This window comes from Zosterops lateralis (genome assembly GCF_965231275.1).
Source record: "Zosterops lateralis genome assembly, contig: HAP1_HAP1_SCAFFOLD_314, whole genome shotgun sequence".
Classification (NCBI taxonomy): Eukaryota; Metazoa; Chordata; class Aves; order Passeriformes; family Zosteropidae; genus Zosterops; species Zosterops lateralis.
Window position 1 is genome coordinate 1 of NW_028154384.1, and position 25219 is coordinate 25219.

Consider the following 25219-nt stretch of genomic DNA (forward strand, 5'->3'; position numbering starts at 1 on the left):
TGGCACGCTGGACAGGGAAGGGAAGAGGCAGAAAGCGCCGGTCAGTTTGCGGAAGGCGCCCGCGGGGCCCGGGCCGTCCTGCCCGTGCTCAGAGCCGCGCCCTGGCCTCCCGACCCGCCCTGCCCTGTGCGGGAGAGCGGCGTGGCGGGACGCGGCCGCCTCCTTCAGCCCCGTGTGCCACCCTGACCCCGTGGGCACGGGCCACCTCCTGCGGCCAGCCCGGGAGGGCAGGTCCCGCGGAGCCGCCCGGGGGCCCGCGCCGGCTGCTGCGCGCCGCCCTGTGCCCGAGCCTGCCTTCTGGAGGCCGCCTACCCACCTGGAGAGACCTGGCACCCGAAGCAGAGCTGCCCCAAGACGATGTCCCGGTCGTCCCTGAAGGGAGGCACCCGCACACCATGCCGTACAGCAGCACGCCCAGGGACCAGACGGTGGCCGAGTCGCCGCGGTAGCAGCCGAGGCCGATCCACTCGGGCGGGCTGTAGGCGCGTGTTCCTAGGGGACACGGGCAGTGCTGTCCAGCCGCAGGCCGCCGGCTTCCAGAGCCTGGCGCCGGCCTCCTGCCAGAGGCAGGGGCTGCACCGGCGGCCACAACTTCCCCCCGAGGCCGGCCCACGTCCCCCAGCCAAGCGGCCCCAGCCAGGAAACCGTTTGTGCAAGGCAGAGAAGGCCGGCGGAGCAGCCCCAGCCCGTGTGGGGCCTGCCGAGCCCAGGGGCCGGGGCCTGGCTTTTGCGGCCCCCCTCTGTGGGCAGGGCCGGCAGGCGGCTCCTGGGCCAGGGCACGTGCCCCGTGGCACAGGGCGGCCGGCAGGCGGCTGAAGGCCGCACCCCGCGGCCCAGGAGGGAACGGGGCCCTCCCTGCAGCGCCCGGCACCGGGAGCAGGGCCCGGGCTGTGGCTCACCGGCAAAGCGCGTGTAGGCCCGCTCCTGGAGGAAGGTGCCGCAACCGAAGTCGATGAGCTTCAGGTCGCCGCTCTCCGGGTCTACGAGGAGGTTCTCCGGCTTGATGTCCCGGTGCAGGACGCCGCAGGCGGTGCAGTGCCGCACGGCCTCCAGCACCTGGCAGAAAAGCCAGCGCGCCATCTCCTCGCACAGGACCCCCTGCTCCAGCAGGAACTGCAGGAGATCCTGCGACCGCTCCGGACGCTCCATCACCAGCAGGAAGCTGTCAGGCAGCTCGAACCAGTCCAGGAGCTGGATGATGTTGTAGCAGCCGGAGCCCACCCTCTCCATCAGCGCGATCTCCATCGGAACAGGGGTGCCGTCGGGCTGTGAGGAGGAGAAAATGCCTCCGGCAGGCCTGATGCCGCCCTGTGGCTGCCCCCTGCCTGGCATGCCCCCGTGCCCTCTTGGGCAGCCTCCCTGGTGATGGGGATTCCTCCCGCCCGGGGGATGATGCTCGGGCGCCACGCCCCGCTCTGCCCCGCCGGCCCCGCTCACTCACCAGCTCGACCCACTGCAGGACGCTCTCCCTGGCCACGCGCTTGATGGCCACCTGCAAGGCATCCAGACAGGGGGGCTGAGCTCCGGCCCTGCCGCTCCCGGCCCCTGCCCTGCCTCGCACGCCCTGCCCTCCCGTCCCCTGCCCTCTCGGCCACTTACCGGCCTCCCGTCGGAGAGGCGGATGCCCGCAAAAACGGTGCCGAAGCCGCCGCTGCCCAGCTGCGGGCCCAACTGGTACAGCTCCTGCAGCTCCTTCCCTTGCCCTGCGGCCAAGAGCGAGGCATCAGCCTTGCGCCCAGGAACCACCCCCCCGCCCCCCGCCCCCCGCCCCCGAGTGAAGGAACCCGCCAGCCAAGCGGGCCGGGCCGGCGCGGGCCGCCTCGCTCTGACCTGCTTCCTGCTGCGCGCCGGGCAGCGGCCCCCGCCCTGCAGCCGAGGGGCCGGCGAGCGGCGGTGCTGGGCCGGGGCAGCGCGCACAGGCGGCTGCAGGAGCCGCGCTGCGGCGGGGCAGGGCGGCACCGTTGCCGTCCCCGGCGTCCTGGGCTGCGCTCAGCTCCCGAGGACGGCCGGGGCTACAGCCCGAGGCTTGGCACAGGGGGCTCCCAGGAGCAGCTGCAAAGCAGAGAGGGGTTTTCGAAGCCGTGGCAGCCTGGAAACAGCCGGGGACTAGGCCGCTCTCAGGGGCCCTGGCCTGGCGTGGGGATGCCCCTCAGGAGCCTGAGAGAGCTCCTGAGGAGATCTCACCTGCTATTAGAGAGCCCTTGGAGGTAGTCAAGGGCTCTGCTGGGGCAGCTTCCAGGGGATGGAGGCAGCTCCTCGGTGTCTCGAGGATGGTCTCCACCACCAGGCTGGGGCTGTTGCCAGCTGGCACAGCCGGCACAGCGTCCTGGCAGCTGTGGGATGAGCCCTGCTGGCTCCAGGACGCTTGCTGCTCCAGCAGCTGCTCCTCAGAAGGCTCCCCTGGCTCGGGCTGGGCTCCCGTTTGGCCTCCGCGGCTTCCCCTGGCCACGTCAAGGGGCAGGCTTGTGCCCGGGCTCAGGTTGAAGTCCGTGGGTCCAAGGGAGCCTGGAGACCTGTCCGTAGGCTCTGCACCTTGTGCAGGCTGACAGGTCTCCCTGAGCCTCTGCGAGGGCTGGAGGCTGTCAGAGATGGCAGAGGCTCCTGGCAGGATGGAGGCTCTCTGACAGCCTGAGCTCCCTGCATGGATGGCGGGTGTGCGCTGCTGTGCCATCCTTGCAAGGGTTGAGGCTCTCCCAGCGGCGGAGACCGTGGCTGGGAGCAGCCTCTCGGGGGGATGGAGGCTTCTGGAGGAGCCGCAGCAGGGCAGGTGGCCTCGCTTCAGCAGCTCCTCCAGCTCTTTGGACAAGGCCTGCCACATCCCAGAGTAGAGCGGCGCACACGTCCCATGGCCAGCCCGGAGCAGCAGCAGCAGTTCCTGCAGCTCCTGGGCCGCCGCCACGCAGGGCCGGCAGCCGCAGGGGCTGTGCAGGGGGCTCGCGGGACCACGTGGCCGCTTGCCAGGGGCCGCCCGAGGCCTGGGGGACCCGGGAGCCGCAGGGGCTCCCCGGTTCCTCCGTGAGCCCGCGGGCCGGACCCGCGGGCGCTCGGTCGTCTCCCGTGTCCGTGACTGCCGCCTCCGTGGTTGCCGGTGGCCAAGGGCCCACCCGACAGCCACAGCGGCCAGCAGCAGGACAAGTGCAGCTAGCAGGACACCGCCGTCACTCATGGCTCCGGCATGCGCTATCGCGGCTGCACTGGCAGCTGCGGGTGCCGGCCCGGCTTTTATAGGCTTGGCGCGGTGATGTCACAGTGCCGTGGCCAGGGCGGCCGTGGGACATCACGGCCCTGCCTCCCGCCAGCGCGCGGGCCCTTTGTGTTGTCACGGCCCCGCCCGCCTCAGGGCTCAGCGGGGCTGGCTCAGCCCTGAAGATGGACGTGGCCAGAAAAAGCCTGGAAGTGGAACCGCAGCTCAGGCTGTTGCAATGGATCCTTTCCTGGAGCGAGTGGTGTCCCATCGGGAACGGTGCCGCTGCCGGCAGTGTCCAAGTGCACGGCTCCCAGGACGCTGCCGCGTTACCGACTGCAAACGCCCACTGCTGTGTGCCTGAGAAGATCCTCCAGAGTCAAAGGGACTTGAAGTTCCTCTGTCTCTGGGGAGCTCCCCTTGAAACACCTGTCCAGGGCTGGAAGCGTTTTTTGTTAGCAGCTCCCTGACTTGTGCAGTGCCTGTGTTCTCAATAAATCGGGATTTGCCAGGGAGCGCTCCTGGTGCTCCCGCTGCTCTGGTTTTGACTGGGATAGATTTCCTTTCTTCCCAAACGCTGCTGGCACCTGTTGGGTTTGGAAGGGGATGCCCTCAATCCAGCTGGGGTGGTTTGGTTTCTGCTGAGCAGGGCTTGCCCTCTTCCAAAGCTTTGGCTGTGTCCCTTGGTACAATGCAATGGCTTTCCACTGGGAAGGGAGGGATGAGTGTTGAAGGCAGAGGCAAAGAACGCATGAAACACCTGTACCCTTGTCTCTGTCCCTGTTTGTGAGGTGACCTTCCACATCCAGGTAGGGGGCACTGTTATTTTTACAACGTTTTTTTTCCTTTAATGTATTTAAAAACACTGGTTTTCTTGTGCCCCGCATTTCTGGCCCCCCTTCCTCTCCAGCTGAGCTTTCAGCACACCAAATTTGTCCCTTCAGTGGCAAGAAGCGTCTGTGTATTCTTCTCCTGACCTAGATTCCAGTGGGCACACGGCTTCCTTTTGGGTCCTCTTTCCCAGAGAAGATGCCTGTTCAGGCCAGCCAGCCTTCTGCCTCGCCCGTTTGGCTTCCGCCCTTTGGGAATCACCCGCTCCTGTGCCCTTAGGAGGTGATGTCTCCATTAGTGACCAGCACTGGTGGAGGCCAGCGCCTTCCAAAGCATTTTCCCTGGGCACCCTGCTTCCCAGTTCCCTGAGCGGTCTGAAGTCTCCTCTCCTTATGGCCCGAGCTGAGGTTTGGCCGGTCCTTTTCCCCTTGTCAGAGGAAGTCCATTTACGTGGGGTGGCTGTGGCCAATCCGCGCTTGGCTCAGGGCACGTGGGGCTCGGAGAGCGGCCCGGCTCTAGAGGGGCTGAGCTGGAGAGTGCTGAGCTGTGGGGGGCACCCCCCTGAGCTGGGAGGAGGCTCCCTGGGGAGGAAGAAGGGTCTGGCGGGAGCCACGAGGCCCCTGGCCAGGGGACGGCAGCAGGGGACGCGTCCACAGCCGATGCTGTTCGGAAGGAGGCGCGGGAAGGAGGTGGGCGTGGGGCTGAGCTCAGAGAGGGTGATCCCCCAGGCCAGCAGGCAGAAAGGCCCTGGCACACAGCAGGAACCACGTTTCAGGTCACCAGGAACAGGCTCGCCCTCCCTCCCTCCCCAGTGCTGCCATGGTTCCCTAGAACAGGAGCTCAAGGCCATTTGAGACCATTTCCACTCCCAGCCGAGCCCCAATGTCCCCTCACGATGGAGCGCCAGGCTGAGCGAGGGGCCGCCATTTTAGGGCAAGCCATGAGGGGCAAGTGGTCACTCCTCGAAGGAGACTGAGGGGAACACTCTGACTCCCCCTTTTCCCAAAAGGTTTCTTTGGCTGAAGTTGCCGACAAGGAGCAGACTTGAGGGCCCGGAATGGGTTGGCGGTTGTTTTATTTTTTTGGTTTCTGGTGGTGTTGTTTCCCGAGTCCTGCGTGGGACGGGGTAACTGGGTGCTGCAGAGGCTCCGGCAAGGCCTCAAAAACGGCTGCCGTGCACCCAGGGGTGGAGCAAGATCTCCTCCAGCGCCGGCCTGTCCGCGGGGTGCTTGGACAAACACCAGCAGATCAGGTGTTGGCACGCTGGACAGGGAGGGAAGGCAGAAAGCGCCGGTCAGTTGCGGAAGGCGCCCGCGGGGCCCGGGCCGTCCTGCCCGTGCTCAGAGCCGCGCCCTGGCCTCCCGACCCGCCCTGCCCTGTGCGGGAGAGCGGCGTGGCGGGACGCGGCCGCCTCCTTCAGCCCCGTGTGCCACCCTGACCCCGTGGGCACGGGCCACCTCCTGCGGCCAGCCCGGGAGGGCAGGTCCCGCGGAGCCGCCCGGGGCCCGCGCCGGGCTGCTGCGCGCCGCCCTGTGCCCGAGCCTGCCTTCTGGAGGCCGCCTACCCACCTGGAGAGACCTGGCACCCGAAGCAGAGCTGCCCCAAGACGATGTCCCGGTCGTCCCTGAAGGGGAGGCACCCGCACACCATGCCGTACAGCAGCACGCCCAGGGACCAGACGGTGGCCGAGTCGCCGCGGTAGCAGCCGAGGCCGATCCACTCGGGCGGGCTGTAGGCGCGTGTTCCTAGGGGACACGGGCAGTGCTGTCCAGCCGCAGGCCGCCGGCTTCCAGAGCCTGGCGCCGGCCTCCTGCCAGAGGCAGGGGCTGCACCGGCGGCCACAACTTCCCCCCGAGGCCGGCCCACGTCCCCCAGCCAAGCGGCCCCAGCCAGGAAACCGTTGTGCAAGGCAGAGAAGGCCGGCGGAGCAGCCCCAGCCCGTGTGGGGCCTGCCGAGCCCAGGGGCCGGGGCCTGGCTTTTGCGGCCCCCCTCTGTGGGCAGGGCCGGCAGGCGGCTCCTGGGCCAGGGCACGTGCCCCGTGGCACAGGGCGGCCGGCAGGCGGCTGAAGGCCGCACCCCGCGGCCCAGGAGGGAACGGGGCCCTCCCTGCAGCGCCCGGCACCGGGAGCAGGGCCCGGGCTGTGGCTCACCGGCAAAGCGCGTGTAGGCCCGCTCCTGGAGGAAGGTGCCGCAACCGAAGTCGATGAGCTTCAGGTCGCCGCTCTCCGGGTCTACGAGGAGGTTCTCCGGCTTGATGTCCCGGTGCAGGACGCCGCAGGCGGTGCAGTGCCGCACGGCCTCCAGCACCTGGCAGAAAAGCCAGCGCGCCATCTCCTCGCACAGGACCCCCTGCTCCAGCAGGAACTGCAGGAGATCCTGCGACCGCTCCGGACGCTCCATCACCAGCAGGAAGCTGTCAGGCAGCTCGAACCAGTCCAGGAGCTGGATGATGTTGTAGCAGCCGGAGCCCACCCTCTCCATCAGCGCGATCTCCATCGGAACAGGGGTGCCGTCGGGCTGTGAGGAGGAGAAAATGCCTCCGGCAGGCCTGATGCCGCCCTGTGGCTGCCCCCTGCCTGGCATGCCCCCGTGCCCTCTTGGGCAGCCTCCCTGGTGATGGGGATTCCTCCCGCCCGGGGGATGATGCTCGGGCGCCACGCCCCGCTCTGCCCCGCCGGCCCCGCTCACTCACCAGCTCGACCCACTGCAGGACGCTCTCCCTGGCCACGCGCTTGATGGCCACCTGCAAGGCATCCAGACAGGGGGGCTGAGCTCCGGCCCTGCCGCTCCCGGCCCCTGCCCTGCCTCGCACGCCCTGCCCTCCCGTCCCCTGCCCTCTCGGCCACTTACCGGCCTCCCGTCGGAGAGGCGGATGCCCGCAAAAACGGTGCCGAAGCCGCCGCTGCCCAGCTGCGGGCCCAACTGGTACAGCTCCTGCAGCTCCTTCCCTTGCCCTGCGGCCAAGAGCGAGGCATCAGCCTTGCGCCCAGGAACCACCCCCCCGCCCCCCGCCCCCCGCCCCCGAGTGAAGGAACCCGCCAGCCAAGCGGGCCGGGCCGGCGCGGGCCGCCTCGCTCTGACCTGCTTCCTGCTGCGCGCCGGGCAGCGGCCCCCGCCCTGCAGCCGAGGGGCCGGCGAGCGGCGGTGCTGGGCCGGGGCAGCGCGCACAGGCGGCTGCAGGAGCCGCGCTGCGGCGGGGCAGGGCGGCACCGTTGCCGTCCCCGGCGTCCTGGGCTGCGCTCAGCTCCCGAGGACGGCCGGGGCTACAGCCCGAGGCTTGGCACAGGGGGCTCCCAGGAGCAGCTGCAAAGCAGAGAGGGGTTTTCGAAGCCGTGGCAGCCTGGAAACAGCCGGGGACTAGGCCGCTCTCAGGGGCCCTGGCCTGGCGTGGGGATGCCCCTCAGGAGCCTGAGAGAGCTCCTGAGGAGATCTCACCTGCTATTAGAGAGCCCTTGGAGGTAGTCAAGGGCTCTGCTGGGGCAGCTTCCAGGGGATGGAGGCAGCTCCTCGGTGTCTCGAGGATGGTCTCCACCACCAGGCTGGGGCTGTTGCCAGCTGGCACAGCGGCACAGCGTCCTGGCAGCTGTGGGATGAGCCCTGCTGGCTCCAGGACGCTTGCTGCTCCAGCAGCTGCTCCTCAGAAGGCTCCCCTGGCTCGGGCTGGGCTCCCGTTTGGCCTCCGCGGCTTCCCCTGGCCACGTCAAGGGGCAGGCTTGTGCCCGGGCTCAGGTTGAAGTCCGTGGGTCCAAGGGAGCCTGGAGACCTGTCCGTAGGCTCTGCACCTTGTGCAGGCTGACAGGTCTCCCTGAGCCTCTGCGAGGGCTGGAGGCTGTCAGAGATGGCAGAGGCTCCTGGCAGGATGGAGGCTCTCTGACAGCCTGAGCTCCCTGCATGGATGGCGGGTGTGCGCTGCTGTGCCATCCTTGCAAGGGTTGAGGCTCTCCCAGCGGCGGAGACCGTGGCTGGGAGCAGCCTCTCGGGGGGATGGAGGCTTCTGGAGGAGCCGCAGCAGGGCAGGTGGCCTCGCTTCAGCAGCTCCTCCAGCTCTTTGGACAAGGCCTGCCACATCCCAGAGTAGAGCGGCGCACACGTCCCATGGCCAGCCCGGAGCAGCAGCAGCAGTTCCTGCAGCTCCTGGGCCGCCGCCACGCAGGGCCGGCAGCCGCAGGGGCTGTGCAGGGGGCTCGCGGGACCACGTGGCCGCTTGCCAGGGGCCGCCCGAGGCCTGGGGGACCCGGGAGCCGCAGGGGCTCCCCGGTTCCTCCGTGAGCCCGCGGGCCGGACCCGCGGGCGCTCGGTCGTCTCCCGTGTCCGTGACTGCTGCCTCCGTGGTTGCCGGTGGCCAAGGGCCCACCCGACAGCCACAGCGGCCAGCAGCAGGACAAGTGCAGCTAGCAGGACACCGCCGTCACTCATGGCTCCGGCATGCGCTATCGCGGCTGCACTGGCAGCTGCGGGTGCCGGCCCGGCTTTTATAGGCTTGGCGCGGTGATGTCACAGTGCCGTGGCCAGGGCGGCCGTGGGACATCACGGCCCTGCCTCCCGCCAGCGCGCGGGCCCTTTGTGTTGTCACGGCCCCGCCCGCCTCAGGGCTCAGCGGGGCTGGCTCAGCCCTGAAGATGGACGTGGCCAGAAAAAGCCTGGAAGTGGAACCGCAGCTCAGGCTGTTGCAATGGATCCTTTCCTGGAGCGAGTGGTGTCCCATCGGGAACGGTGCCGCTGCCGGCAGTGTCCAAGTGCACGGCTCCCAGGACGCTGCCGCGTTACCGACTGCAAACGCCCACTGCTGTGTGCCTGAGAAGATCCTCCAGAGTCAAAGGGACTTGAAGTTCCTCTGTCTCTGGGGAGCTCCCCTTGAAACACCTGTCCAGGGCTGGAAGCGTTTTTTGTTAGCAGCTCCCTGACTTGTGCAGTGCCTGTGTTCTCAATAAATCGGGATTTGCCAGGGAGCGCTCCTGGTGCTCCCGCTGCTCTGGTTTTGACTGGGATAGATTTCCTTTCTTCCCAAACGCTGCTGGCACCTGTTGGGTTTGGAAGGGGATGCCCTCAATCCAGCTGGGGTGGTTTGGTTTCTGCTGAGCAGGGCTTGCCCTCTTCCAAAGCTTTGGCTGTGTCCCTTGGTACAATGCAATGGCTTTCCACTGGGAAGGGAGGGATGAGTGTTGAAGGCAGAGGCAAAGAACGCATGAAACACCTGTACCCTTGTCTCTGTCCCTGTTTGTGAGGTGACCTTCCACATCCAGGTAGGGGGCACTGTTATTTTTACAACGTTTTTTTTCCTTTAATGTATTTAAAAACACTGGTTTTCTTGTGCCCCGCATTTCTGGCCCCCCTTCCTCTCCAGCTGAGCTTTCAGCACACCAAATTTGTCCCTTCAGTGGCAAGAAGCGTCTGTGTATTCTTCTCCTGACCTAGATTCCAGTGGGCACACGGCTTCCTTTTGGGTCCTCTTTCCCAGAGAAGATGCCTGTTCAGGCCAGCCAGCCTTCTGCCTCGCCCGTTTGGCTTCCGCCCTTTGGGAATCACCCGCTCCTGTGCCCTTAGGAGGTGATGTCTCCATTAGTGACCAGCACTGGTGGAGGCCAGCGCCTTCCAAAGCATTTTCCCTGGGCACCCTGCTTCCCAGTTCCCTGAGCGGTCTGAAGTCTCCTCTCCTTATGGCCCGAGCTGAGGTTTGGCCGGTCCTTTTCCCCTTGTCAGAGGAAGTCCATTTACGTGGGGTGGCTGTGGCCAATCCGCGCTTGGCTCAGGGCACGTGGGGCTCGGAGAGCGGCCCGGCTCTAGAGGGGCTGAGCTGGAGAGTGCTGAGCTGTGGGGGGCACCCCCCTGAGCTGGGAGGAGGCTCCCTGGGGAGGAAGAAGGGTCTGGCGGGAGCCACGAGGCCCCTGGCCAGGGGACGGCAGCAGGGGACGCGTCCACAGCCGATGCTGTTCGGAAGGAGGCGCGGGAAGGAGGTGGGCGTGGGGCTGAGCTCAGAGAGGGTGATCCCCCAGGCCAGCAGGCAGAAAGGCCCTGGCACACAGCAGGAACCACGTTTCAGGTCACCAGGAACAGGCTCGCCCTCCCTCCCTCCCCAGTGCTGCCATGGTTCCCTAGAACAGGAGCTCAAGGCCATTTGAGACCATTTCCACTCCCAGCCGAGCCCCAATGTCCCCTCACGATGGAGCGCCAGGCTGAGCGAGGGGCCGCCATTTTAGGGCAAGCCATGAGGGGCAAGTGGTCACTCCTCGAAGGAGACTGAGGGGAACACTCTGACTCCCCCTTTTCCCAAAAGGTTTCTTTGGCTGAAGTTGCCGACAAGGAGCAGACTTGAGGGCCCGGAATGGGTTGGCGGTTGTTTTATTTTTTTGGTTTCTGGTGGTGTTGTTTCCCGAGTCCTGCGTGGGACGGGGTAACTGGGTGCTGCAGAGGCTCCGGCAAGGCCTCAAAAACGGCTGCCGTGCACCCAGGGGTGGAGCAAGATCTCCTCCAGCGCCGGCCTGTCCGCGGGGTGCTTGGACAAACACCAGCAGATCAGGTGTTGGCACGCTGGACAGGGAGGGAAGGCAGAAAGCGCCGGTCAGTTGCGGAAGGCGCCCGCGGGGCCCGGGCCGTCCTGCCCGTGCTCAGAGCCGCGCCCTGGCCTCCCGACCCGCCCTGCCCTGTGCGGGAGAGCGGCGTGGCGGGACGCGGCCGCCTCCTTCAGCCCCGTGTGCCACCCTGACCCCGTGGGCACGGGCCACCTCCTGCGGCCAGCCCGGGAGGGCAGGTCCCGCGGAGCCGCCCGGGGCCCGCGCCGGGCTGCTGCGCGCCGCCCTGTGCCCGAGCCTGCCTTCTGGAGGCCGCCTACCCACCTGGAGAGACCTGGCACCCGAAGCAGAGCTGCCCCAAGACGATGTCCCGGTCGTCCCTGAAGGGGAGGCACCCGCACACCATGCCGTACAGCAGCACGCCCAGGGACCAGACGGTGGCCGAGTCGCCGCGGTAGCAGCCGAGGCCGATCCACTCGGGCGGGCTGTAGGCGCGTGTTCCTAGGGGACACGGGCAGTGCTGTCCAGCCGCAGGCCGCCGGCTTCCAGAGCCTGGCGCCGGCCTCCTGCCAGAGGCAGGGGCTGCACCGGCGGCCACAACTTCCCCCCGAGGCCGGCCCACGTCCCCCAGCCAAGCGGCCCCAGCCAGGAAACCGTTGTGCAAGGCAGAGAAGGCCGGCGGAGCAGCCCCAGCCCGTGTGGGGCCTGCCGAGCCCAGGGGCCGGGGCCTGGCTTTTGCGGCCCCCCTCTGTGGGCAGGGCCGGCAGGCGGCTCCTGGGCCAGGGCACGTGCCCCGTGGCACAGGGCGGCCGGCAGGCGGCTGAAGGCCGCACCCCGCGGCCCAGGAGGGAACGGGGCCCTCCCTGCAGCGCCCGGCACCGGGAGCAGGGCCCGGGCTGTGGCTCACCGGCAAAGCGCGTGTAGGCCCGCTCCTGGAGGAAGGTGCCGCAACCGAAGTCGATGAGCTTCAGGTCGCCGCTCTCCGGGTCTACGAGGAGGTTCTCCGGCTTGATGTCCCGGTGCAGGACGCCGCAGGCGGTGCAGTGCCGCACGGCCTCCAGCACCTGGCAGAAAAGCCAGCGCGCCATCTCCTCGCACAGGACCCCCTGCTCCAGCAGGAACTGCAGGAGATCCTGCGACCGCTCCGGACGCTCCATCACCAGCAGGAAGCTGTCAGGCAGCTCGAACCAGTCCAGGAGCTGGATGATGTTGTAGCAGCCGGAGCCCACCCTCTCCATCAGCGCGATCTCCATCGGAACAGGGGTGCCGTCGGGCTGTGAGGAGGAGAAAATGCCTCCGGCAGGCCTGATGCCGCCCTGTGGCTGCCCCCTGCCTGGCATGCCCCCGTGCCCTCTTGGGCAGCCTCCCTGGTGATGGGGATTCCTCCCGCCCGGGGGATGATGCTCGGGCGCCACGCCCCGCTCTGCCCCGCCGGCCCCGCTCACTCACCAGCTCGACCCACTGCAGGACGCTCTCCCTGGCCACGCGCTTGATGGCCACCTGCAAGGCATCCAGACAGGGGGGCTGAGCTCCGGCCCTGCCGCTCCCGGCCCCTGCCCTGCCTCGCACGCCCTGCCCTCCCGTCCCCTGCCCTCTCGGCCACTTACCGGCCTCCCGTCGGAGAGGCGGATGCCCGCAAAAACGGTGCCGAAGCCGCCGCTGCCCAGCTGCGGGCCCAACTGGTACAGCTCCTGCAGCTCCTTCCCTTGCCCTGCGGCCAAGAGCGAGGCATCAGCCTTGCGCCCAGGAACCACCCCCCCGCCCCCCGCCCCCCGCCCCCGAGTGAAGGAACCCGCCAGCCAAGCGGGCCGGGCCGGCGCGGGCCGCCTCGCTCTGACCTGCTTCCTGCTGCGCGCCGGGCAGCGGCCCCCGCCCTGCAGCCGAGGGGCCGGCGAGCGGCGGTGCTGGGCCGGGGCAGCGCGCACAGGCGGCTGCAGGAGCCGCGCTGCGGCGGGGCAGGGCGGCACCGTTGCCGTCCCCGGCGTCCTGGGCTGCGCTCAGCTCCCGAGGACGGCCGGGGCTACAGCCCGAGGCTTGGCACAGGGGGCTCCCAGGAGCAGCTGCAAAGCAGAGAGGGGTTTTCGAAGCCGTGGCAGCCTGGAAACAGCCGGGGACTAGGCCGCTCTCAGGGGCCCTGGCCTGGCGTGGGGATGCCCCTCAGGAGCCTGAGAGAGCTCCTGAGGAGATCTCACCTGCTATTAGAGAGCCCTTGGAGGTAGTCAAGGGCTCTGCTGGGGCAGCTTCCAGGGGATGGAGGCAGCTCCTCGGTGTCTCGAGGATGGTCTCCACCACCAGGCTGGGGCTGTTGCCAGCTGGCACAGCCGGCACAGCGTCCTGGCAGCTGTGGGATGAGCCCTGCTGGCTCCAGGACGCTTGCTGCTCCAGCAGCTGCTCCTCAGAAGGCTCCCCTGGCTCGGGCTGGGCTCCCGTTTGGCCTCCGCGGCTTCCCCTGGCCACGTCAAGGGGCAGGCTTGTGCCCGGGCTCAGGTTGAAGTCCGTGGGTCCAAGGGAGCCTGGAGACCTGTCCGTAGGCTCTGCACCTTGTGCAGGCTGACAGGTCTCCCTGAGCCTCTGCGAGGGCTGGAGGCTGTCAGAGATGGCAGAGGCTCCTGGCAGGATGGAGGCTCTCTGACAGCCTGAGCTCCCTGCATGGATGGCGGGTGTGCGCTGCTGTGCCATCCTTGCAAGGGTTGAGGCTCTCCCAGCGGCGGAGACCGTGGCTGGGAGCAGCCTCTCGGGGGGATGGAGGCTTCTGGAGGAGCCGCAGCAGGGCAGGTGGCCTCGCTTCAGCAGCTCCTCCAGCTCTTTGGACAAGGCCTGCCACATCCCAGAGTAGAGCGGCGCACACGTCCCATGGCCAGCCCGGAGCAGCAGCAGCAGTTCCTGCAGCTCCTGGGCCGCCGCCACGCAGGGCCGGCAGCCGCAGGGGCTGTGCAGGGGGCTCGCGGGACCACGTGGCCGCTTGCCAGGGGCCGCCCGAGGCCTGGGGGACCCGGGAGCCGCAGGGGCTCCCCGGTTCCTCCGTGAGCCCGCGGGCCGGACCCGCGGGCGCTCGGTCGTCTCCCGTGTCCGTGACTGCCGCCTCCGTGGTTGCCGGTGGCCAAGGGCCCACCCGACAGCCACAGCGGCCAGCAGCAGGACAAGTGCAGCTAGCAGGACACCGCCGTCACTCATGGCTCCGGCATGCGCTATCGCGGCTGCACTGGCAGCTGCGGGTGCCGGCCCGGCTTTTATAGGCTTGGCGCGGTGATGTCACAGTGCCGTGGCCAGGGCGGCCGTGGGACATCACGGCCCTGCCTCCCGCCAGCGCGCGGGCCCTTTGTGTTGTCACGGCCCCGCCCGCCTCAGGGCTCAGCGGGGCTGGCTCAGCCCTGAAGATGGACGTGGCCAGAAAAAGCCTGGAAGTGGAACCGCAGCTCAGGCTGTTGCAATGGATCCTTTCCTGGAGCGAGTGGTGTCCCATCGGGAACGGTGCCGCTGCCGGCAGTGTCCAAGTGCACGGCTCCCAGGACGCTGCGTGCCTGAGAAGATCCTCCAGAGTAGAGCTCCCCTTGAAACACCTGTCCAGGGCTGGAAGCGTTTTTTGTTAGCAGCTCCCTGACTTGTGCAGTGCCTGTGTTCTCAATAAATCGGGATTTGCCAGGGAGCGCTCCTGGTGCTCCCGCTGCTCTGGTATTGACAGCTGGATAGATTTCCTTTCTTCCAAACGCTGCTGGCACCTGTTGGGTTTCTGGTTTTGACTGGGATAGATTTCCTTTCTTCCCAAACGCTGCTGGCACCTGTTGGGTTTGGAAGGGGATGCCCTCAATCCAGCTGGGGTGGTTTGGTTTCTGCTGAGCAGGGCTTGCCCTCTTCCAAAGCTTTGGCTGTGTCCCTTGGTACAATGCAATGGCTTTCCACTGGGAAGGGAGGGATGAGTGTTGAAGGCAGAGGCAAAGAACGCATGAAACACCTGTACCCTTGTCTCTGTCCCTGTTTGTGAGGTGACCTTCCACATCCAGGTAGGGGGCACTGTTATTTTTACAACGTTTTTTTTCCTTTAATGTATTTAAAAACACTGGTTTTCTTGTGCCCCGCATTTCTGGCCCCCCTTCCTCTCCAGCTGAGCTTTCAGCACACCAAATTTGTCCCTTCAGTGGCAAGAAGCGTCTGTGTATTCTTCTCCTGACCTAGATTCCAGTGGGCACACGGCTTCCTTTTGGGTCCTCTTTCCCAGAGAAGATGCCTGTTCAGGCCAGCCAGCCTTCTGCCTCGCCCGTTTGGCTTCCGCCCTTTGGGAATCACCCGCTCCTGTGCCCTTAGGAGGTGATGTCTCCATTAGTGACCAGCACTGGTGGAGGCCAGCGCCTTCCAAAGCATTTTCCCTGGGCACCCTGCTTCCCAGTTCCCTGAGCGGTCTGAAGTCTCCTCTCCTTATGGCCCGAGCTGAGGTTTGGCCGGTCCTTTTCCCCTTGTCAGAGGAAGTCCATTTACGTGGGGTGGCTGTGGCCAATCCGCGCTTGGCTCAGGGCACGTGGGGCTCGGAGAGCGGCCCGGCTCTAGAGGGGCTGAGCTGGAGAGTGCTGAGCTGTGGGGGGCACCCCCCTGAGCTGGGAGGAGGCTCCCTGGGGAGGAAGAAGGGTCTGGCGGGAGCCACGAGGCCCCTGGCCAGGGGACGGCAGCAGGGGACGCGTCCACAGCCGATGCTGTTCGGAAGGAGGCGCGGGAAGGAGGTGGGCGTGGGGCTGAGCTCAGAGAGGGTGATCCCCCAGGCCAGCAGGCAGAAAGGCCCTGGCACACAGCAGGAACCACGTTTCAGGTCACCAGGAACAGGCTCGCCCTCCCTCCCTCCCTCCCCAGTGCTGCCATGGTTCCCTAGAACAGGAGCTCAAGGCCATTTGAGACCATTTCCACTCCCAGCCGAGCCCCAATGTCCCCTCACGATGGAGCGCCAGGCTGAGCGAGGGGCCGCCATTTTAGGGCAAGCCATGAGGGGCAAGTGGTCACTCCTCGAAGGAGACTGAGGGGAACACTCTGACTCCCCCTTTTCCCAAAAGGTTTCTTTGGCTGAAGTTGCCGACAAGGAGCAGACTTGAGGGCCCGGAATGGGTTGGCGGTTGTTTTATTTTTTTGGTTTCTGGTGGTGTTGTTTCCCGAGTCCTGCGTGGGACGGGGTAACTGGGTGCTGCAGAGGCTCCGGCAAGGCCTCAAAAACGGCTGCCGTGCACCCAGGGGTGGAGCAAGATCTCCTCCAGCGCCGGCCTGTCCGCGGGGTGCTTGGACAAACACCAGCAGATCAGGTGTTGGCACGCTGGACAGGGAGGGAAGGCAGAAAGCGCCGGTCAGTTGCGGAAGGCGCCCGCGGGGCCCGGGCCGTCCTGCCCGTGCTCAGAGCCGCGCCCTGGCCTCCCGACCCGCCCTGCCCTGTGCGGGAGAGCGGCGTGGCGGGACGCGGCCGCCTCCTTCAGCCCCGTGTGCCACCCTGACCCCGTGGGCACGGGCCACCTCCTGCGGCCAGCCCGGGAGGGCAGGTCCCGCGGAGCCGCCCGGGGCCCGCGCCGGGCTGCTGCGCGCCGCCCTGTGCCCGAGCCTGCCTTCTGGAGGCCGCCTACCCACCTGGAGAGACCTGGCACCCGAAGCAGAGCTGCCCCAAGACGATGTCCCGGTCGTCCCTGAAGGGGAGGCACCCGCACACCATGCCGTACAGCAGCACGCCCAGGGACCAGACGGTGGCCGAGTCGCCGCGGTAGCAGCCGAGGCCGATCCACTCGGGCGGGCTGTAGGCGCGTGTTCCTAGGGGACACGGGCAGTGCTGTCCAGCCGCAGGCCGCCGGCTTCCAGAGCCTGGCGCCGGCCTCCTGCCAGAGGCAGGGGCTGCACCGGCGGCCACAACTTCCCCCCGAGGCCGGCCCACGTCCCCCAGCCAAGCGGCCCCAGCCAGGAAACCGTTGTGCAAGGCAGAGAAGGCCGGCGGAGCAGCCCCAGCCCGTGTGGGGCCTGCCGAGCCCAGGGGCCGGGGCCTGGCTTTTGCGGCCCCCCTCTGTGGGCAGGGCCGGCAGGCGGCTCCTGGGCCAGGGCACGTGCCCCGTGGCACAGGGCGGCCGGCAGGCGGCTGAAGGCCGCACCCCGCGGCCCAGGAGGGAACGGGGCCCTCCCTGCAGCGCCCGGCACCGGGAGCAGGGCCCGGGCTGTGGCTCACCGGCAAAGCGCGTGTAGGCCCGCTCCTGGAGGAAGGTGCCGCAACCGAAGTCGATGAGCTTCAGGTCGCCGCTCTCCGGGTCTACGAGGAGGTTCTCCGGCTTGATGTCCCGGTGCAGGACGCCGCAGGCGGTGCAGTGCCGCACGGCCTCCAGCACCTGGCAGAAAAGCCAGCGCGCCATCTCCTCGCACAGGACCCCCTGCTCCAGCAGGAACTGCAGGAGATCCTGCGACCGCTCCGGACGCTCCATCACCAGCAGGAAGCTGTCAGGCAGCTCGAACCAGTCCAGGAGCTGGATGATGTTGTAGCAGCCGGAGCCCACCCTCTCCATCAGCGCGATCTCCATCGGAACAGGGGTGCCGTCGGGCTGTGAGGAGGAGAAAATGCCTCCGGCAGGCCTGATGCCGCCCTGTGGCTGCCCCCTGCCTGGCATGCCCCCGTGCCCTCTTGGGCAGCCTCCCTGGTGATGGGGATTCCTCCCGCCCGGGGGATGATGCTCGGGCGCCACGCCCCGCTCTGCCCCGCCGGCCCCGCTCACTCACCAGCTCGACCCACTGCAGGACGCTCTCCCTGGCCACGCGCTTGATGGCCACCTGCAAGGCATCCAGACAGGGGGGCTGAGCTCCGGCCCTGCCGCTCCCGGCCCCTGCCCTGCCTCGCACGCCCTGCCCTCCCGTCCCCTGCCCTCTCGGCCACTTACCGGCCTCCCGTCGGAGAGGCGGATGCCCGCAAAAACGGTGCCGAAGCCGCCGCTGCCCAGCTGCGGGCCCAACTGGTACAGCTCCTGCAGCTCCTTCCCTTGCCCTGCGGCCAAGAGCGAGGCATCAGCCTTGCGCCCAGGAACCACCCCCCCGCCCCCCGCCCCCCGCCCCCGAGTGAAGGAACCCGCCAGCCAAGCGGGCCGGGCCGGCGCGGGCCGCCTCGCTCTGACCTGCTTCCTGCTGCGCGCCGGGCAGCGGCCCCCGCCCTGCAGCCGAGGGGCCGGCGAGCGGCGGTGCTGGGCCGGGGCAGCGCGCACAGGCGGCTGCAGGAGCCGCGCTGCGGCGGGGCAGGGCGGCACCGTTGCCGTCCCCGGCGTCCTGGGCTGCGCTCAGCTCCCGAGGACGGCCGGGGCTACAGCCCGAGGCTTGGCACAGGGGGCTCCCAGGAGCAGCTGCAAAGCAGAGAGGGGTTTTCGAAGCCGTGGCAGCCTGGAAACAGCCGGGGACTAGGCCGCTCTCAGGGGCCCTGGCCTGGCGTGGGGATGCCCCTCAGGAGCCTGAGAGAGCTCCTGAGGAGATCTCACCTGCTATTAGAGAGCCCTTGGAGGTAGTCAAGGGCTCTGCTGGGGCAGCTTCCAGGGGATGGAGGCAGCTCCTCGGTGTCTCGAGGATGGTCTCCACCACCAGGCTGGGGCTGTTGCCAGCTGGCACAGCCGGCACAGCGTCCTGGCAGCTGTGGGATGAGCCCTGCTGGCTCCAGGACGCTTGCTGCTCCAGCAGCTGCTCCTCAGAAGGCTCCCCTGGCTCGGGCTGGGCTCCCGTTTGGCCTCCGCGGCTTCCCCTGGCCACGTCAAGGGGCAGGCTTGTGCCCGGGCTCAGGTTGAAGTCCGTGGGTCCAAGGGAGCCTGGAGACCTGTCCGTAGGCTCTGCACCTTGTGCAGGCTGACAGGTCTCCCTGAGCCTCTGCGAGGGCTGGAGGCTGTCAGAGATGGCAGAGGCTCCTGGCAGGATGGAGGCTCTCTGACAGCCTGAGCTCCCTGCATGGATGGCGGGTGTGCGCTGCTGTGCCATCCTTGCAAGGGTTGAGGCTCTCCCAGCGGCGGAGACCGTGGCTGGGAGCAGCCTCTCGGGGGGATGGAGGCTTCTGGAGGAGCCGCAGCAGGGCAGGTGGCCTCGCTTCAGCAGCTCCTCCAGCTCTTTGGACAAGGCCTGCCACATCCCAGAGTAGAGCGGCGCACACGTCCCATGGCCAGCCCGGAGCAGCAGCAGCAGTTCCTGCAGCTCCTGGGCCGCCGCCACGCAGGGCCGGCAGCCGCAGGGGCTGTGCAGGGGGCTCGCGGGACCACGTGGCCGCTTGCCAGGGGCCGCCCGAGGCCTGGGGGACCCGGGAGCCGCAGGGGCTCCCCGCTTCCTCCGTGAGCCCGCGGGCCGGACCCGCGGGCGCTCGGTCGTCTCCCGTGTCCGTGACTGCCGCCTCCGTGGTTGCCGGTGGCCAAGGGCCCACCCGACAGCCACAGCGGCCAGCAGCAGGACAAGTGCAGCTAGCAGGACACCGCCGTCACTCATGGCTCCGGCATGCGCTATCGCGGCTGCACTGGCAGCTGCGGGTGCCGGCCCGGCTTTTATAGGCTTGGCACGGTGATGTCACAGTGCCGTGGCCAGGGCGGCCGTGGGACATCACGGCCCTGCCTCCCGCCAGCGCGCGGGCCCTTTGTGTTGTCACGGCCCCGCCCGCCTCAGGGCTCAGCGGGGCTGGCTCAGCCCTGAAGATGGACGTGGCCAGAAAAAGCCTGGAAGTGGAACCGCAGCTCAGGCTGTTGCAATGGATCCTTTCCTGGAGCGAGTGGTGTCCCATCGGGAACGGTGCCGCTGCCGGCAGTGTCCAAGTGCACGGCTCCCAGGACGCTGCCGCGTTACCGACTGCAAACGCCCACTGCTGTGTGCCTGAGAAGATCCTCCAGAGTCAAAGGGACTTGAAGTTCCTCTGTCTCTGGGGAGCTCCCCTTGAAACACCTGTCCAGGGCTGGAAGCGTTTTTTGTTAGCAGCTCCCTGACTTGTGCAGTGCCTGTGTTCTCAATAAATCGGGATTTGCCAGGGAGCGCTCCTGGTGCTCCCGCTGCTCTGGTTTTGACTGGGATAGATTTCCTTTCTTCCCAAACGCTGCTGGCACCTGTTGGGTTTGGAAGGGGATGCCCTCAATCCAGCTGGGGTGGTTTGGTTTCTGCTGAGCAGGGCTTGCCCTCTTCCAAAGCTTTGGCTGTGTCCCTTGGTACAATGCAATGGCTTTCCACTGGGAAGGGAGGGATGAGTGTTGAAGGCAGAGGCAAAGAACGCATGAAACACCTGTACCCTTGTCTCTGTCCCTGTTTGTGAGGTGACCTTCCACATCCAGGTAGGGGGCACTGTTATTTTTACAACGGTTTTTTTCCTTTAATGTATTTAAAAACACTGGTTTTCTTGTGCCCCGCATTTCTGGCCCCCCTTCCTCTCCAGCTGAGCTTTCAGCACACCAAATTTGTCCCTTCAGTGGCAAGAAGCGTCTGTGTATTCTTCTCCTGACCTAGATTCCAGTGGGCACACGGCTTCCTTTTGGGTCCTCTTTCCCAGAGAAGATGCCTGTTCAGGCCAGCCAGCCTTCTGCCTCGCCCGTTTGGCTTCCGCCCTTTGGGAATCACCCGCTCCTGTGCCCTTAGGAGGTGATGTCTCCATTAGTGACCAGCACTGGTGGAGGCCAGCGCCTTCCAAAGCATTTTCCCTGGGCACCCTGCTTCCCAGTTCCCTGAGCGGTCTGAAGTCTCCTCTCCTTATGGCCCGAGCTGAGGTTTGGCCGGTCCTTTTCCCCTTGTCAGAGGAAGTCCATTTACGTGGGGTGGCTGTGGCCAATCCGCGCTTGGCTCAGGGCACGTGGGGCTCGGAGAGCGGCCCGGCTCTAGAGGGGCTGAGCTGGAGAGTGCTGAGCTGTGGGGGGCACCCCCCTGAGCTGGGAGGAGGCTCCCTGGGGAGGAAGAAGGGTCTGGCGGGAGCCACGAGGCCCCTGGCCAGGGGACGGCAGCAGGGGACGCGTCCACAGCCGATGCTGTTCGGAAGGAGGCGCGGGAAGGAGGTGGGCGTGGGGCTGAGCTCAGAGAGGGTGATCCCCCAGGCCAGCAGGCAGAAAGGCCCTGGCACACAGCAGGAACCACGTTTCAGGTCACCAGGAACAGGCTCGCCCTCCCTCCCTCCCTCCCCAGTGCTGCCATGGTTCCCTAGAACAGGAGCTCAAGGCCATTTGAGACCATTTCCACTCCCAGCCGAGCCCCAATGTCCCCTCACGATGGAGCGCCAGGCTGAGCGAGGGGCCGCCATTTTAGGGCAAGCCATGAGGGGCAAGTGGTCACTCCTCGAAGGAGACTGAGGGGAACACTCTGACTCCCCCTTTTCCCAAAAGGTTTCTTTGGCTGAAGTTGCCGACAAGGAGCAGACTTGAGGGCCCGGAATGGGTTGGCGGTTGTTTTATTTTTTTGGTTTCTGGTGGTGTTGTTTCCCGAGTCCTGCGTGGGACGGGGTAACTGGGTGCTGCAGAGGCTCCGGCAAGGCCTCAAAAACGGCTGCCGTGCACCCAGGGGTGGAGCAAGATCTCCTCCAGCGCCGGCCTGTCCGCGGGGTGCTTGGACAAACACCAGCAGATCAGGTGTTGGCACGCTGGACAGGGAGGGAAGGCAGAAAGCGCCGGTCAGTTGCGGAAGGCGCCCGCGGGGCCCGGGCCGTCCTGCCCGTGCTCAGAGCCGCGCCCTGGCCTCCCGACCCGCCCTGCCCTGTGCGGGAGAGCGGCGTGGCGGGACGCGGCCGCCTCCTTCAGCCCCGTGTGCCACCCTGACCCCGTGGGCACGGGCCACCTCCTGCGGCCAGCCCGGGAGGGCAGGTCCCGCGGAGCCGCCCGGGGCCCGCGCCGGGCTGCTGCGCGCCGCCCTGTGCCCGAGCCTGCCTTCTGGAGGCCGCCTACCCACCTGGAGAGACCTGGCACCCGAAGCAGAGCTGCCCCAAGACGATGTCCCGGTCGTCCCTGAAGGGGAGGCACCCGCACACCATGCCGTACAGCAGCACGCCCAGGGACCAGACGGTGGCCGAGTCGCCGCGGTAGCAGCCGAGGCCGATCCACTCGGGCGGGCTGTAGGCGCGTGTTCCTAGGGGACACGGGCAGTGCTGTCCAGCCGCAGGCCGCCGGCTTCCAGAGCCTGGCGCCGGCCTCCTGCCAGAGGCAGGGGCTGCACCGGCGGCCACAACTTCCCCCCGAGGCCGGCCCACGTCCCCCAGCCAAGCGGCCCCAGCCAGGAAACCGTTGTGCAAGGCAGAGAAGGCCGGCGGAGCAGCCCCAGCCCGTGTGGGGCCTGCCGAGCCCAGGGGCCGGGGCCTGGCTTTTGCGGCCCCCCTCTGTGGGCAGGGCCGGCAGGCGGCTCCTGGGCCAGGGCACGTGCCCCGTGGCACAGGGCGGCCGGCAGGCGGCTGAAGGCCGCACCCCGCGGCCCAGGAGGGAACGGGGCCCTCCCTGCAGCGCCCGGCACCGGGAGCAGGGCCCGGGCTGTGGCTCACCGGCAAAGCGCGTGTAGGCCCGCTCCTGGAGGAAGGTGCCGCAACCGAAGTCGATGAGCTTCAGGTCGCCGCTCTCCGGGTCTACGAGGAGGTTCTCCGGCTTGATGTCCCGGTGCAGGACGCCGCAGGCGGTGCAGTGCCGCACGGCCTCCAGCACCTGGCAGAAAAGCCAGCGCGCCATCTCCTCGCACAGGACCCCCTGCTCCAGCAGGAACTGCAGGAGATCCTGCGACCGCTCCGGACGCTCCATCACCAGCAGGAAGCTGTCAGGCAGCTCGAACCAGTCCAGGAGCTGGATGATGTTGTAGCAGCCGGAGCCCACCCTCTCCATCAGCGCGATCTCCATCGGAACAGGGGTGCCGTCGGGCTGTGAGGAGGAGAAAATGCCTCCGGCAGGCCTGATGCCGCCCTGTGGCTGCCCCCTGCCTGGCATGCCCCCGTGCCCTCTTGGGCAGCCTCCCTGGTGATGGGGATTCCTCCCGCCCGGGGGATGATGCTCGGGCGCCACGCCCCGCTCTGCCCCGCCGGCCCCGCTCACTCACCAGCTCGACCCACTGCAGGACGCTCTCCCTGGCCACGCGCTTGATGGCCACCTGCAAGGCATCCAGACAGGGGGGCTGAGCTCCGGCCCTGCCGCTCCCGGCCCCTGCCCTGCCTCGCACGCCCTGCCCTCCCGTCCCCTGCCCTCTCGGCCACTTACCGGCCTCCCGTCGGAGAGGCGGATGCCCGCAAAAACGGTGCCGAAGCCGCCGCTGCCCAGCTGCGGGCCCAACTGGTACAGCTCCTGCAGCTCCTTCCCTTGCCCTGCGGCCAAGAGCGAGGCATCAGCCTTGCGCCCAGGAACCACCCCCCCGCCCCCCGCCCCCCGCCCCCGAGTGAAGGAACCCGCCAGCCAAGCGGGCCGGGCCGGCGCGGGCCGCCTCGCTCTGACCTGCTTCCTGCTGCGCGCCGGGCAGCGGCCCCCGCCCTGCAGCCGAGGGGCCGGCGAGCGGCGGTGCTGGGCCGGGGCAGCGCGCACAGGCGGCTGCAGGAGCCGCGCTGCGGCGGGGCAGGGCGGCACCGTTGCCGTCCCCGGCGTCCTGGGCTGCGCTCAGCTCCCGAGGACGGCCGGGGCTACAGCCCGAGGCTTGGCACAGGGGGCTCCCAGGAGCAGCTGCAAAGCAGAGAGGGGTTTTCGAAGCCGTGGCAGCCTGGAAACAGCCGGGGACTAGGCCGCTCTCAGGGGCCCTGGCCTGGCGTGGGGATGCCCCTCAGGAGCCTGAGAGAGCTCCTGAGGAGATCTCACCTGCTATTAGAGAGCCCTTGGAGGTAGTCAAGGGCTCTGCTGGGGCAGCTTCCAGGGGATGGAGGCAGCTCCTCGGTGTCTCGAGGATGGTCTCCACCACCAGGCTGGGGCTGTTGCCAGCTGGCACAGCCGGCACAGCGTCCTGGCAGCTGTGGGATGAGCCCTGCTGGCTCCAGGACGCTTGCTGCTCCAGCAGCTGCTCCTCAGAAGGCTCCCCTGGCTCGGGCTGGGCTCCCGTTTGGCCTCCGCGGCTTCCCCTGGCCACGTCAAGGGGCAGGCTTGTGCCCGGGCTCAGGTTGAAGTCCGTGGGTCCAAGGGAGCCTGGAGACCTGTCCGTAGGCTCTGCACCTTGTGCAGGCTGACAGGTCTCCCTGAGCCTCTGCGAGGGCTGGAGGCTGTCAGAGATGGCAGAGGCTCCTGGCAGGATGGAGGCTCTCTGACAGCCTGAGCTCCCTGCATGGATGGCGGGTGTGCGCTGCTGTGCCATCCTTGCAAGGGTTGAGGCTCTCCCAGCGGCGGAGACCGTGGCTGGGAGCAGCCTCTCGGGGGGATGGAGGCTTCTGGAGGAGCCGCAGCAGGGCAGGTGGCCTCGCTTCAGCAGCTCCTCCAGCTCTTTGGACAAGGCCTGCCACATCCCAGAGTAGAGCGGCGCACACGTCCCATGGCCAGCCCGGAGCAGCAGCAGCAGTTCCTGCAGCTCCTGGGCCGCCGCCACGCAGGGCCGGCAGCCGCAGGGGCTGTGCAGGGGGCTCGCGGGACCACGTGGCCGCTTGCCAGGGGCCGCCCGAGGCCTGGGGGACCCGGGAGCCGCAGGGGCTCCCCGCTTCCTCCGTGAGCCCGCGGGCCGGACCCGCGGGCGCTCGGTCGTCTCCCGTGTCCGTGACTGCCGCCTCCGTGGTTGCCGGTGGCCAAGGGCCCACCCGACAGCCACAGCGGCCAGCAGCAGGACAAGTGCAGCTAGCAGGACACCGCCGTCACTCATGGCTCCGGCATGCGCTATCGCGGCTGCACTGGCAGCTGCGGGTGCCGGCCCGGCTTTTATAGGCTTGGCACGGTGATGTCACAGTGCCGTGGCCAGGGCGGCCGTGGGACATCACGGCCCTGCCTCCCGCCAGCGCGCGGGCCCTTTGTGTTGTCACGGCCCCGCCCGCCTCAGGGCTCAGCGGGGCTGGCTCAGCCCTGAAGATGGACGTGGCCAGAAAAAGCCTGGAAGTGGAACCGCAGCTCAGGCTGTTGCAATGGATCCTTTCCTGGAGCGAGTGGTGTCCCATCGGGAACGGTGCCGCTGCCGGCAGTGTCCAAGTGCACGGCTCCCAGGACGCTGCCGCGTTACCGACTGCAAACGCCCACTGCTGTGTGCCTGAGAAGATCCTCCAGAGTCAAAGGGACTTGAAGTTCCTCTGTCTCTGGGGAGCTCCCCTTGAAACACCTGTCCAGGGCTGGAAGCGTTTTTTGTTAGCAGCTCCCTGACTTGTGCAGTGCCTGTGTTCTCAATAAATCGGGATTTGCCAGGGAGCGCTCCTGGTGCTCCCGCTGCTCTGGTTTTGACTGGGATAGATTTCCTTTCTTCCCAAACGCTGCTGGCACCTGTTGGGTTTGGAAGGGGATGCCCTCAATCCAGCTGGGGTGGTTTGGTTTCTGCTGAGCAGGGCTTGCCCTCTTCCAAAGCTTTGGCTGTGTCCCTTGGTACAATGCAATGGCTTTCCACTGGGAAGGGAGGGATGAGTGTTGAAGGCAGAGGCAAAGAACGCATGAAACACCTGTACCCTTGTCTCTGTCCCTGTTTGTGAGGTGACCTTCCACATCCAGGTAGGGGGCACTGTTATTTTTACAACGGTTTTTTTCCTTTAATGTATTTAAAAACACTGGTTTTCTTGTGCCCCGCATTTCTGGCCCCCCTTCCTCTCCAGCTGAGCTTTCAGCACACCAAATTTGTCCCTTCAGTGGCAAGAAGCGTCTG

The 25219-nt window shown here is 67.5% G+C and overlaps 4 protein-coding genes across 4 annotated transcripts; all 4 read right to left on the reverse strand.

Annotated features, from left to right (window-relative positions):
* Positions 1 to 4205: 4205 nt before the first annotated feature.
* On the reverse strand, positions 4206 to 6512 carry LOC310923778 (serine/threonine-protein kinase pim-1-like; the record flags this gene model as incomplete). The annotated part of the gene is made up of 3 exons (XM_083885710.1): positions 4206 to 5278; positions 5584 to 5760; positions 6167 to 6512. 3 exons carry the CDS (start codon positions 6510 to 6512, stop codon positions 5175 to 5177), a joined length of 627 nt encoding a protein of 208 aa, XP_083741836.1. The 3' UTR covers positions 4206 to 5174.
* Positions 6513 to 9471: 2959 nt separating this feature from the next.
* On the reverse strand, positions 9472 to 11778 carry LOC310923781 (serine/threonine-protein kinase pim-1-like; the record flags this gene model as incomplete). The annotated part of the gene is made up of 3 exons (XM_083885713.1): positions 9472 to 10544; positions 10850 to 11026; positions 11433 to 11778. 3 exons carry the CDS (start codon positions 11776 to 11778, stop codon positions 10441 to 10443), a joined length of 627 nt encoding a protein of 208 aa, XP_083741839.1. The 3' UTR covers positions 9472 to 10440.
* Positions 11779 to 14738: 2960 nt separating this feature from the next.
* Positions 14739 to 17049, reverse strand: LOC310923780 (serine/threonine-protein kinase pim-1-like; the record flags this gene model as incomplete). The annotated part of the gene is made up of 3 exons (XM_083885712.1): positions 14739 to 15815; positions 16121 to 16297; positions 16704 to 17049. The coding sequence occupies 3 exons, from the start codon at positions 17047 to 17049 to the stop codon at positions 15712 to 15714; spliced, it is 627 nt and encodes a 208-aa protein (XP_083741838.1). The 3' UTR covers positions 14739 to 15711.
* Positions 17050 to 20009: 2960 nt separating this feature from the next.
* On the reverse strand, positions 20010 to 22320 carry LOC310923783 (serine/threonine-protein kinase pim-1-like; the record flags this gene model as incomplete). Its single annotated transcript, XM_083885714.1, has 3 exons — positions 20010 to 21086; positions 21392 to 21568; positions 21975 to 22320. 3 exons carry the CDS (start codon positions 22318 to 22320, stop codon positions 20983 to 20985), a joined length of 627 nt encoding a protein of 208 aa, XP_083741840.1. The 3' UTR covers positions 20010 to 20982.
* Positions 22321 to 25219: the final 2899 nt, after the last annotated feature.